This window comes from Diadema antillarum, unplaced genomic scaffold (genome assembly GCF_040938485.1).
Source record: "Diadema antillarum isolate AM-2024a unplaced genomic scaffold, OU_Dant_1.0 seq00001947_RagTag, whole genome shotgun sequence".
NCBI classification, from domain to species: domain Eukaryota; kingdom Metazoa; phylum Echinodermata; class Echinoidea; order Diadematoida; family Diadematidae; genus Diadema; species Diadema antillarum.
Window position 1 is genome coordinate 276,335 of NW_027272607.1, and position 13,355 is coordinate 289,689.

The following is a 13,355-nucleotide window of genomic DNA, read 5'->3' on the forward strand; positions in this document are numbered from 1 at the left end:
ATTTCCTCGTAGCTACTGCGTTTCTCAATTTCTTGATTAAAGTCAATTAAAGCAATCATCCCCACCAGGGGGCGTCGTTCCATTTTAATGATGGGGGTGGGGCAAAACATGGAAGATATTTGGGAGAGAACGGAGCGACCGAGAGGGGGAAGAGAAATGGAGGGCTTTGTATAAATTTTGAGAAGTTGCTTCTGGTTTTTAAACTTGAAATTGTTTTGAGTATATACAATTTTTAAAGAAAATTAAATTATATTTTATTAAGTATTCGCGATATGTGTATGTATGTGTATGTGATTATGCCCAGTAGATAGTGGTGTGACGAAGCAACTTATAGTTACTTTATAAGAGCGCTATACAAATATAATTATTGTAATTGCAGTGCACAGTTGCCTAATATAAACACGAATAGACAAACACAACTTTAATAGCTTCTATACAGATGGCACTTACTCTACTGTGCTCCATTCTATAATGTACTGAAAATTAATTATTATACTGCATTGTTATGATAATAATACTATATCTATCTTTACAGCAGTTCGCACAGATAAATTATGTAAAAGTGTCTTAATGATCATAATCATGCATGTAGGGTACAAGTTTTCGCATATACAATGTATAATGTCCAACGCGCAATGTTGTGTACTTAAAAGACAAGTTCATCTTCGTATACATAGTGCAGTGATATTAACAGAACACATCTGTGAACTTTTGAGGAAAATGGAAGAATTCAAAAGTTGTGAATATTTGAAGTTTCAGTGCCCCGCCACCGCTGAATGAGAAGAAATAGTCATTTCGTCGACGAAATGACTATTTCGTAAACAGTCATTCCGTCGATGAAATGATCATTTCGTTAACGAAATGGTAATTTGATGCATAATATGAAGGTGAACTTGTCCTTTCAAACAGATTCTATACGTTTTAGGACTGCATGTTACAATTGAATTTGATATCATCATCAGTACAATATGCAGTTTCCATGTGCAGATTTTCATCTCTTTTTCTTGAGTAAAAGTGACATTAATATACCCAATCAAACCAATTCTATCAATGATTAACACAAAATCGATACCTGATCAGGATAAAGATCTATTTTTGTCAATGTGGCTTTTCCCATTATGATCATTACAATAGACACAAGAGATATCATTAAGGATTTAATCCTTGGTGAATAAAAAAAAAATGTCTAGATTTTAATGCAGCATTGTAAGTATCGGTAGATGATGAAGTTCAACACATCGATATTTCTGAATTTGTGCATGTCTTTTCCTATAATTTGAGTGGTTTTCTTTGTTAAGAATAAGAAATTGTTTTCTGTTTTTCTCTTTCAATTTTACATTTTTACAATTTACATTTATATGATTTAAGTTCCCAGCATAACCTAAAAACAAGGTTTGGCGTGATTTTTACTTTCATTGAAATATGCTAAGTATAGGTATAATCATTTTTTATAAGTTTTTATTCTTTCTATTGAATAAAGAGTCAATTCGATGATTTCATTTTGTCCCGTTTATATTGTTTGCTTATGACCAATGAAAGCGTTGTTGCATTTTCAGAGCTTATAACTTGATAATTCTTGTCCCAATAAGTAAAACTTGCTCAGAAAAAATCTACAAACTAGAGTAGTTCGAAGATACTGATAGTCCTCAATGTTTTGCATACGATCAAAATAGAGATTGCGCTGTGCACCGGCAGGGCGCACTGGCACGGCATTGTCAACACCTTGTGAAGGACAGAGCAATTCAATTCAGTGCAATGCAATTCAATTCAATTTAATTCATTTCAATTCAATTCAATTCAATTCAATTCAATTCAATTCAATTCAATTCAATTCGTTTATTCATCTCATTTTCTGATTAAACAATACAATAGTACCATTGCATTTTACAATACGGTATGCAAAAAAGATAATCAATCATTAACATATATCTGTGAAAATGAAAAAGAGAACTTGAATAAAGCCAACAGGGCCTTGTAAAGTAAATTCCCTTCTGTACGAGTATGCACAAAATAATGATTTAATGATTATTATTCATTGTTTATTTACTTATGACTTATCATTACTTATTACAAGCTCTGGTGAAGGAAATCAAATAAGGCCACCGCTGTTTGAGTTTTTACAGTTATATACGAGGTAGGCAGAATTTCTGTATATTATTAATCATTTCGTATATTTTAGAGGCAAGAGTATACATTTTCCTCGCGAATCATGGTGGATCATGATTTTTATTGTTTACTGTTAGATGGATTTCATATTTGCTTCATAACCGAAGTCATCCACGTCATCAACCTTGGGCGCTTGAGTCCACTTCCGCTCCGAACATCGGTTCACTAGTTTGTAGACAAACACTGCTGCGAAGCCTTCGAACATCATGCACGGTCCGTAGAGCGACGGGTAGATGAGCAGCGTGTACAGATGGGGCGTGTCTTTGAAGGTTAGCAGGATCAGCGTAATGGCCAGGGACACGTTCTGTAAGCCCGTCTCGAAGGCGATGGTCCGGCTTTGGACGGTTGAGCGGCGGAGGAGCAAAGCAAGAGCGTAGCCTACTGTCGCCCCCAACGACGGCAGGAGAACCAAGCAGATCCAGACCCGCCAGCCCACGCGGTAGGTAGAAGGGTTGATGAGTGCCGTCAGGATTATGGAGGTTAAGATCCCAAGCAATCCCAGAATGCTTCCGACCTGGAACAGATGAAACAAGATTAATAATAATGATAATGATAATAATAATAATGATAGTAATAATGATGATAATAATAATAATAATGATAATAATAATAATGATAATAATGATAATGATAACAATAGTGATAATGATAATCATAATCATGATAATAACAATAATGATAATAATTATAATTATAATATTAATAATGATAATTACATTCAGCTGCTGTTTATCCTCTCTCCAGCAGGTTTCAAGTGTAGACGAAACGTTCCATTTTTATGTGTTATCAATGCCAGTCATTTCAATGTTTCACGATTTTTGTTTGTTTGAAATAATCCGCAGTTTGTTTGTTATTTGTTAGTAAATGTCGATGTTAAGATGGTGAAACATTACATCAAAATATCAAACTATTCTCAGATTAGAATCCTTGACTGACGTTTATGAGAACCTGAGGTAATTAGTTTGGTGATATCATTCGTGTTATATTATGACGATATCAGATTATGACTCCCATTTCTGGCTGTAGATTTTGTCTACCTTTCTACGATATTTCTGCACAATAATGCACTGTGTCCAACTTATTTGGGTGTCTCGTTGTTATTTAAGTTTTATTTAACGAGTGAGAAAGGAACAGAAAAAACTCATGTATAGTCCTCTACAGCAATCTTAGCCCCGAAAGGAACACCCCACAACCCCCCCCCCAAATATCGCTATCGATCGCTAATATATAGGACACTAGGGATTGTTCGATCTCATGTAGATGTAGACTTATTCCATCAGCTGTAAACTTCAAAAGTGAATGCTGATCCAAACAAAAGTGACAGGAAGCGAGGCAAGGGACTGTGGGATGTTAGGTCAAAGTTTACGGGTGTGAAAAGCTCTATAAAATGGTATCATCGTCCAAGTCATTTCTGCTTCTGATTACCTCGTATCTATAGATCGGTGATTGCAGCATTTGTGCGAACTACGGGACATCCCGTATATCGCCAGATATGTAATGTTAAATAAGAAAAAGCAGTGTACTCACTCGTGCGATGAGAGATGTCCACTCTTTCCTCTTCCATCTGATGAGCATCCCTATGGCAACCGGAATCAGGATGCAGACGAGCGAGGTGAAGATGCTCACGAATGGGATGATGGCCCTGTCGTTGGTCCACACTCGACTGTAGATGAAGAGGTTGAAGGGCATCATCCCTATGGCAACCACGGTGGAGACGGTCGTCATGCAGATACTGCGGGTGTGTCATGATAATGAAGACTATTATATCAATACCGTTTATCTGTTTTTGTTAAAATATAGATTGAGCACTGTTATAGGGTGGTTCGTAATTGCGAAGGTTCGTTAATTCGAAAAATAAAAAGGTTTCTTTAGCTAACGAAACTTTATCTAATTTTTTCTGAATAAAAAACCTTCGGGATATCAAACCTTATTTCGATAAAGGGAATTCTCAGAAAATTATTACATAAGATAAACACAGTAGTGCCCCCATGAGCTCTTTCGATACCATCAGCTCCTATATAACACCTTTATACAACGACAAAGATAATCTAAATTAATGATTTAATGTCTGAACATAATGAAATCAAATTCTGCAGGATATGACTGAGCGCACCTGAGACAGACGTCGCCGTTAGTCCAGAAGGTGAAGAGGTTGGAAACGGTTCCCCCTGGGCAGCAAGATATCACCAGCACCCCAATGGCATAGTGCGCCGGGAGCGACAGGGCCAGAGCGAGGCAGAATCCCGTTAGAGGCAAGAGTATGAACTGGCATAACATGCCTATCAGGACACTTGTCGGTACTCGTAGCTGTAGAAGGAAAGAACGAAATTTCTTTGATTAAGGTTTCTTTAATATTGGACAATAGTTTTGTCGGACATATTACAGACAAGAAGGACAGGTTGAAAGAGGAGCAAGCTTTTCCGATCCCCGCCTTATATACCTTCTTCTAATTCCTTCACTTCTCCCTTCCCAGCTAATATTGAAAGCTGCGTCTTCTTAATAGTGACAAATTACATCTCACTTGCCATATATTACTCCGCACCACACAATCTGTATGATTTGACCACCGTTTGTCTCTTGCATGTATGCTGTATCATTACTTCAAAAAGCTTCATTCTCAAAGGATCCAATTTCGCACGGAGCAAGATTCGAATTCAGAACACCAACATCAAGTGCAGAGCGATATTTTCAACTTTACCATAGTTCTTCCATGATGCTTGGTATTTACGAATCATGAACATCATTATTGACCTTAACACCTAACCGGTGCTCTCAGCAAATGAAAAAAAAAATAATGTAGTGCTTGAGTTTCCTGTTATCTCTTTGGGTGATAGGACAATGAAAATAGAATGGCCTTTCCTTATGTGAAACAATTCCGTCTAAACTGAATTCAGTCACGTTATGGCCCATTAATCGCTTTTCACTAGCTCTTGCAAGCACGCAGCAGAGCAATCGCAAGTCCAGTCAGAGTGAAAGAGCCCTAGATCTTTCAGTTTGAGGGATAAGTTTACACGACGGTTAAAGACCGCCACTGTAACCACTGGTTGGGTGTATCATCCCAGGTTCTAAGAGGTCGTGCTGAATCCACTGTAGGTGACTATGAATCTGATGTTGATAAACTCAGGTTTACACTCAAAGAACCGATTCGGGACAACAAGCCTAACACAAAAATTATTCCCGCAGAAAAAAAAAAAACTCCCCAATGATAAATTTGCACTTCTGTAAAATTTGCAGTTACAGAGTTTACAGTTTTCATTACAAAGTTATTCATGGTTTGTATCATCAGTTTCTGACATGACCCAAATAGGTTTGGGGTCATGACCAGAGAAGTTTCCATTCGTCTGACTTAATCTCGGCGGGGGGGGGGGGGGGGGGGACTTGTAGTTCCTAAGTATACTATCTAAATGTGGGAATATGTTGCCTAACCTCATGTCCCTCGAGTTCAATTGCTTGTCATGAACTGTTCGTGCAAACACAGCTCCATCTGACCTGTTTATCAGGAAAATCCGGCAGGTGTTGATTCAGATCCATGGTTCACAATGCGTGATGGTTCAAGTACCCCAAATTTTAAACCATGACATCGAAACAGTTGTAAAGCTGTATATCACCCATTTACGTAGTGGTTGAATGTTTAATGATGAAGAGCCTGCTTGCTGAAAGTGTTATGCGCCATTGTTAATCATTTTAAAGTAAGTTCATCATCAGATAGAACAAAATAGAATATTGCCAATGGTGTCTCGCTTATTGCAGAGCACGGAATGTTCTTAGAGTTTGATTAAAAATATTTTATATTTTCTTATTACATTTTTAGTATGTTAAATCGCAAATAATCTCAAATTGAGGAGAATAGAGTGAAATCATTTTGCGATCAAACTTTTAATGTTCTTTCACTGCGACGTCAACAAACCGTTCAGGAACTGCTCATGACATTGCTTACTTCAGCTCTCCGTGTCTCATTATGTCGGATGTGGTTTTTTTTCTCTCTCTCAAAGTGACCTTTATCTGCTCATGCACAGAATGTAACTTCGAAGTGGTTTACCAATGTTTACTCCAGGGCGTATGAAGCAGAAGGCACAACCACATATAGGTAGGATATAGGCCTATACCGTGTTACTTCTTTACTCCTCCGGGAAGGGGAGGAAAAGGGTGAAAGGACACACCAAGAGACACGGAAAACTCCAGCATAGGATTTCAAAATAACCCTGAAACAGCTGTCATCTAGATAGGAACTTCTACTTTTTTCTTCTTATGATTATGATTATCATCACTATCATTCCCGTTGGAACATTATAGTATAGTGTACTGGGTCGTACTCGTACTGATTGACTGCACTGCTGCGTTTTCCTGTGTATATAAAGTTCTACTGATGAGGGTATCGGGTCACCTCTTCAATAACATAAGTAATCTTTCCTTCTTTGCGCTGTGTATATTAAGTTACTTTTGATAAGGTACATTAAGAAATATTGCGACGTGGTATTGAAGAATCGTATTGCTGACCCACGTCTGCCAAACTTAAAGCTCATTTCTCCTATAAAATATTTAACATGCAGCAAATCAAAGGAGCACGAGCTATGCTACTTTCAAGTAGGGCCTACATTCATGCCAGTGCCTTCATTCTAAACATGATTTTCTTTCTTTCTTTCTTTATTGGCCAGCACTTCGAAATCTATAGTACTTCTCCCCGTAGAATTTTGCTCCTGATAATACCGTTCATCACCTTTCTGTTGCTTTCTACATTTTTGGTTTGATATTTTTACGCAGTCGCGCGTGAAAATAATATTATTTGCAGAAAAATAAAAAGTTGGGATTTATTTTGTTGTGTACTACGAAAAGATTACAGAATAAATGGAATAGAATGAAAAAAAACCCCGAAAACTTAATCTTGTCATGAACTATAGCTCCTAATGTTGCATGGTGACACAGAGCTAATGATGCCTCCCTATACTGGAAAGAACGCAGTGTCCCACAGTGTGTTCACAGTGTGTTCAGTCAACTATGTGAAAATGCTCGAAGTTAACAGTATGAAGATGATTTCACACTGTGGTTGGCTTTTACAGAGTGTTCACATAGTAATGCTTTGTTCACATAGTAATGCTTTGTTTCACACTGTGAATTGACGACTAATAATAATTGTGTTCACACTGTTAAAACGCTCAATTAAACAGTGTGAAGAGATTTCACACTGTGTTCACACTGTGGTTCTCACACTGTGGGACACTTGTGTTCTTTCCTGTAGGGCTTCTGGAGGCATCTCGAATCTGAATCGATTAAAAAACTGTTTCGACTGTTAGCCGTTTCTGTCTTATTAAAACATTAATACATGTATATGTATGATGATCCTACAAAATATGCTGACTGTAATGTAGGTCTCGATGTCAGTGGTGAAAAATAAACGATGTCACTTGTCAAAATAAAATTTACGCAACGGTCCAAGATTGACTTAATTACTTAATTAAATTCAAATTGGTCTTCTACGGTTAAAAATTACGGTATATATCAATTCAGTGATCATGATCGTCCAATGATCACATGACAGTAACTAGCAAAAACATACATGTAGCAAACTGGTTATGGCGTGAAATGTAACTCAGTGATTCACATTAAAACAAAAACAAGTGAAACTGTGACCTCGACACATCTGAGACAAACAGAGTTAAAAAAAAGGAAATCAGGCTAATCGTAATTGCTGCCATTCTGTCACTCACCACATCTTTAATATCCTTCAGCGTGATGGTGCACCCCATGGCCAGCATGATGAATAGGAGGATGGAGGTGAGAACGATCTTGTGGGCGAGTTTCATCGCCGCGATGTGGGATGTTGGTCCGACATCAGTCTCATTCACAGTCCCATTCCACCAGTAGTCGTCGACGTCCATATAAGATGTGGTTGGCGTCATCCTCAGCTGCGGGGTGAGATGACCGGAAGTAGACAAACTTGGAAGAGAAGACCCGGAAGTTCGTAAGGAGACTCAAACTTTAGAATAAAACACGCCTCTTTTAAGGTTTGGAAGTTGTGTATATATAGCGTTCATATGCCACAGTGTTATCAATCGATTATGATGACTGATTAGATACAGTTTAGCAGACACTTACCTTTGCATCTTGCACACTCAATGCAACATAAGCTACCATACGAGGGAGAAATATCGGGATTGTTGCCTGCACAACAGACAATGAGCATGCTGGTGCTTCATTTTATAATAAATATCTTATAACTATAAGCTAAGCGGTTTACATGGGAATCTAAATGTGTTTCATTGAAAGCGTATTAAACTTTTTATGAAACGTTTAAGAAATCGAAACTCACCGTTTTAGTCTTGAATTCGTCTGTAACACTTCGGAGATCTCAAAAGAAGAGGTTGAGAAATATAATTGGGGAAAATACTTTCTACCTGTAAAGAGAAGCACTATCAACGACGAGAAAGAAAACCAAGGGTCGAGCTGTATAAATGGAAATGGGTATTGCCCGCATGTGTGGCCCCGTTATTTTCATGTCCTCAAATCTCTCTCTCCCTGTCTCTCCCTTCCCTTTCCTGCACTTTGCACACACACAAACACACGCACGCACACACAAACACATTGTTCATCTGCATTTGTTGCTCTATGTTCTGTTTGTGTTAGATCCGACATTTCTTTTGACACCTGACATCATTTCCGAAATGTATCACCACCATCAGCCCACAACCACACGCATGCTAAAAAAAAGAAGAAGAAAAAGAATAGTGCAACGAGTACCAGATTAGGTACTTGTTAAACTTCTGTGAACTGTGCAACTGTTGCAGTGCCTAAAAAAAAAAACACCCCAAGAACAATAATTCCCATCGCTTGAGTTGTCACTGTATGTAAATGCTTCGCGTATATACCCTTGCTATACATAAAAGCGTTTTCAAGTGAAAACAGAGTTCTCAGTGCATATGCCTGAAGCAAGTGTCGATTTTGCTTTAAAATACATTTCACGCACTAAAACGAAAACGCGATAAAAATGTGTGAAATAATGCCACGATTTCAGTTGGGTATAACGACGACCTTCCTTCTCACATTGTCGGATTTTGACAGAGCTCTAACATTGATATGCAAAGTGTGAGGAACGTAATAAAATCACCCCCTATATTTTTAGGGAACTGCAATATATTCGGTGTTCAGCACTGCTTTGCACTCATTGAATGGCCCGAACTTGTCCATATTCATGGTAGTACATCATCGCATGGTTCAGAACTGATAGCTCTGATCGCAACGGCGTAGCCAGGATTTCATCTCGGGGGGGGGGGGGGGGGCGGTTAGTCTGCGAGGGAGCGAAGCGACCGAGCCCGAGCGAGCGGAGCGAGCGAGGGGGGGGGGGGGGAGGGTGTGGGAGGGGGGTGTCCCCCCTGCCACGGTAAGAACTTTTTGCATTTGGATGTTGTAAATGGTGCAATTTGATGCATGTTTTTGCGCGTTTTATCGACGTCGAACAGTCCCACTTGTTTGTGGTAGCAGTTTATTTTGATGTAGATTATTATTGAACAATTTGCTTATAAAATGGTGTAATTTAGATACACTTCTTGTATTAATTCTGTTCACTGAATATCATGAACGCGACTGAACCCGAGCGAGTGGAGCGAGCGAGGGGGTAGGGGAGGGTGTGGTATGGGAGGGGGGTGTCCCCCCTCCCACAGTAAGAACTTTTTGGATTTTGATGTTGCAAATGGTGCAGTTTGATGCATGTTTTTGCGCGTTTTATCGACGTGAAACAGTCCCACTTGTTTAAGGTAGCAGGATATTTTAGTGTAGATTATTATTGAACAATTTGCCTATAAAATGGTATAATTTAAATACACTTCTTGTATTAATTCTGTTCACTGAATATCATGAACGCGACTGAACCCGAGCGAGCGGAGCGAGCGAGGGGCGAGGGGAGGGTGTGGGAGGGGGGTGTCCCCCTCCCACGGTAAGAACTTTTTGCATTTTGATGTTGCAAATGGTGCAATTTGATGCATGTTTTTGCGCGTTTTATCGACGTGAAACAGTTCCACTTGTTTAAGGTAGCAGTATATTTTAGTGTAGATTAAATTGTTATTGAACAATTTGCCTATAAAATGGTATAATTTTAAATACACTTCTTTTATTAATTCTGTTCACTGAATATCATGGACGCGACTGAACCCGAGCGGAGCAAGCGAGCGAGGGGCGAGGGGAGGGGGTGGGAGGGGGTGTCCCCCTCCCACGGTAAGAACTTTTTGCATTTTGATGTTGCAAATGGTGCAATTTGATGCATGTTTTTGCGCGTTTTATCGACGTGAAACAGTCCCACTTGTTTAAGGTAGCAGTATATTTTAGTGTAGATTATTATTGAACAATTTGCCTATAAAATGGTTTAATTTAAATACACTTCTTGTATTAATTCTGTTCACTGAATATCATGAACGCGACTGAACCCGAGCGAGCGGAACAAGCGAGGGGGGAGGGGAGGGTGTGGGAGGGGGTGTCCCCCTCCCACAGTAAGAACTTTTTGCATTTTGATGTTGCAAATGGTGCAATTTGATGCATGTTTTTGCGCGTTTTATCGACGTGAAACAGTCCCACTTGTTGAAGGTAGCAGTATATTTTAGTGTAGATTATTATTGAACAATTTGCCTATAAAATTGTATAATTTAAACACACTTCTTGTATTAATTCTGTTCACTGAATGTCATGAACGCGACTGAACCCGAGCGAGCGGAACAAGCGAGGGGGGAGGGGAGGGTGTGGGAGGGGGTGTCCCCCTCCCACAGTAAGAACTTTTTGCATTTTGATGTTGCAAATGGTGCAATTTGATGAATGTTTTTGCGCGTTTTATCGACGTGAAACAGTCCCACTTGTTTAAGGTAGCAGGATATTTTAGTGTAGATTATTATTGAACAATTTGCCCATAAAATGGTATCATTTAAATACACTAGTCTTCTTGTATTAATTCTTGCACTGAATATCATGAACACTGTCTGTTCAGCAATAAAACAGAAAAAGCGCGAGGGTGTAGATAGGGGCATATCCCCTCCCACACGAAGGTGATTTTGCGTTTTCAGACCTGAAATTCAGCGATCTGGTGCACATTTTTGGTGCAATGCTTTTTCATCGAAGTGTTAAAAGTGTGAATTTAGCTCTTATTCCGAATGTGCACCATCTGTGCGTATGTATAAAGTCTAGAGCTTAGGGGAAGGGGGATTCCCCCTCCCGCTCGCGGAGCTTTTGCGTTTTTAGAATTGAAATAAAGCGATCTGGGTATAGCCACAGTCTACTTCTTTGCATGGCGGGGGGGGGGGGGGGGGAGCAGGGAGAAGGCGTGGGCGAGTGTTATCTCCACCCTTCCCTTCCGATGGAGCTTTTATCTTTTCAAGGTTGAAATTGAGATATCTCGTATACGCATATTTGATGGAATCAACATTTGGAAAATCACTAAAAAAAAAAAAAAAACTGATGGGGGGGGGGGAACTGAGGGAGGAAAGGGTCGATTAAAAGGGGAAATTCCCCTTATGAGGGAACCTTAAGTTTTCGGAATATAAGTCTTGTGGACTCAGAATTATTCAGAATTTTTTGTAAATCTAAAAAGTGTACTTAGCTAGGGAAAGAGGCACAGAGGGGGAGGGTTTGGGAGGGGGATACCCCCTCCCAAGCACGAGAAATTTTGCATATTTTGAACTGAAATTCAACGATCTGGTGCACACTTTGGGTGAACTATTCAAAAAAATATCTTATTTGATGAAAGGTTGCAAAGGAGACCCGCTTCATGTGCATGCATACAGTATACACGCATTTTTTTTTCCGCCTCCCAAATCCCCGGTCCAAATCTTAGGGGGGGCGACCGCCCCCATCGCCCTCCCCTGGCTACGCCAGTGTCTGATCGTGCTCCGTCCTTCTGCATGATATAGACCTCTATCATAGTTTCCTATATTGAACCCCCTGTCTGAATCTCAAGCTAACGTGGTAAATGTATTTTTGAAACTTGTGCAGCCTCTCAACCCATCGCTCAACAATCCCCACAATCTTTAATGCACGCCTGTACACCACAAACTGCCTTCGATTTTTATGTTTTTCTCATGTTCTATCAAGTAAAGTCATTAGCAAATTTGCTGAATCTGACCTGAAGTTATTACCCATGTAATCATTCTCTTCCGTTAATTATCAGCCGGAAAACTTTTGGTGTTCAGTTCCATATTTGTAAGATATTTGGGCATTAATAGGAGAATGAACTCAATATCTGAAGTATCTTGAGGTCCTGTTCATGTAAAATTTGTACGTTTCCATGACAAAAAAAAAAAAAAAAATGCCTATAATACGAGCATGGAATTTGGAGGGGAAGCGAAAAAAGCAGAGCTTGTAATATGCTTTCCCCTCACAACCAGTATCAACATAGTACGAAAATGTAACTATGTGGTCAGACAGAAGTATAAATATGAAGTGACTACAACACATCGAACACTAACAACAGAACAGTTACAAAAACCTTACAAAGCCCTTCTCGACAGAGTGTTTCCCAGATCTCCATCTGTAGATGGCGCCCTCTCCTTTTTGATGCCTTCTCTCTGCGCTTATTGACCATGTACAGGGATGCCTTGACACTTAGTAAGGAGGTATTCTTTGTAGGTGCAGTGTGCAACAATTAAGTCTCAACAATACTGTCTAAGTATTCTACGTTGTTGTTGTGCCTCAACATAGAAATTTTGGTCAGTTTCATTTCCGATTTCCACATTGATGCTAATAACTCACATTTTCCTCTTGTTATTCTACGAGCTTCAGCTTTGCGTAGATTCCCTTCATGGGTTTTTTTTTCTATCTGTGCTCTTTTTACATCTGTAATATCAGTGTCGAGTTGGTCCGATGTGTTTCAGGTTTGTGTTATGCGGCTATCGGGCGTGTCCACCCGACGTCCAGTATGACAGTCTGTTGAGTGTCCGGTGATTAACAGTTATGGCACAGGTTAACTCGAGTTCAGGTTCTTGAGATCTTCAGGCATTGGCATCACACTTGATAAGCCTTTAATTGATACGAGTGTCTATTGAGCTCGAAAAGCTATTTTTTTAATAGAAATTTCGGAATCAGATAAGCCTCCGATGAGTCCAATATCTGGTGGAAGGGGTCAGTTGCCTAACACGTAGTTGTAATTTATAAAGAGGTTGCTGAACAGACTGATTGAACACTCGCGCCATTATTACATTCTGTATACATGGTATAGA

The 13,355-nt window shown here is 39.4% G+C and overlaps 1 protein-coding gene across 1 annotated transcript; it reads right to left on the reverse strand.

Moving 5' to 3' along the window:
- Positions 1 to 2,239: 2,239 nt before the first annotated feature.
- Positions 2,240 to 8,063, reverse strand: LOC139713316 (ileal sodium/bile acid cotransporter-like). Its single transcript, XM_071625062.1, has 4 exons — positions 7,872 to 8,063; positions 4,280 to 4,473; positions 3,694 to 3,898; positions 2,240 to 2,680 (listed from the first exon to the last, which is right to left on the reverse strand). The coding sequence occupies exons 1-4, from the start codon at positions 8,061 to 8,063 to the stop codon at positions 2,240 to 2,242; spliced, it is 1,032 nt and encodes a 343-aa protein (XP_071481163.1).
- Between the last annotated feature and the right edge of the window lie 5,292 nt (positions 8,064 to 13,355).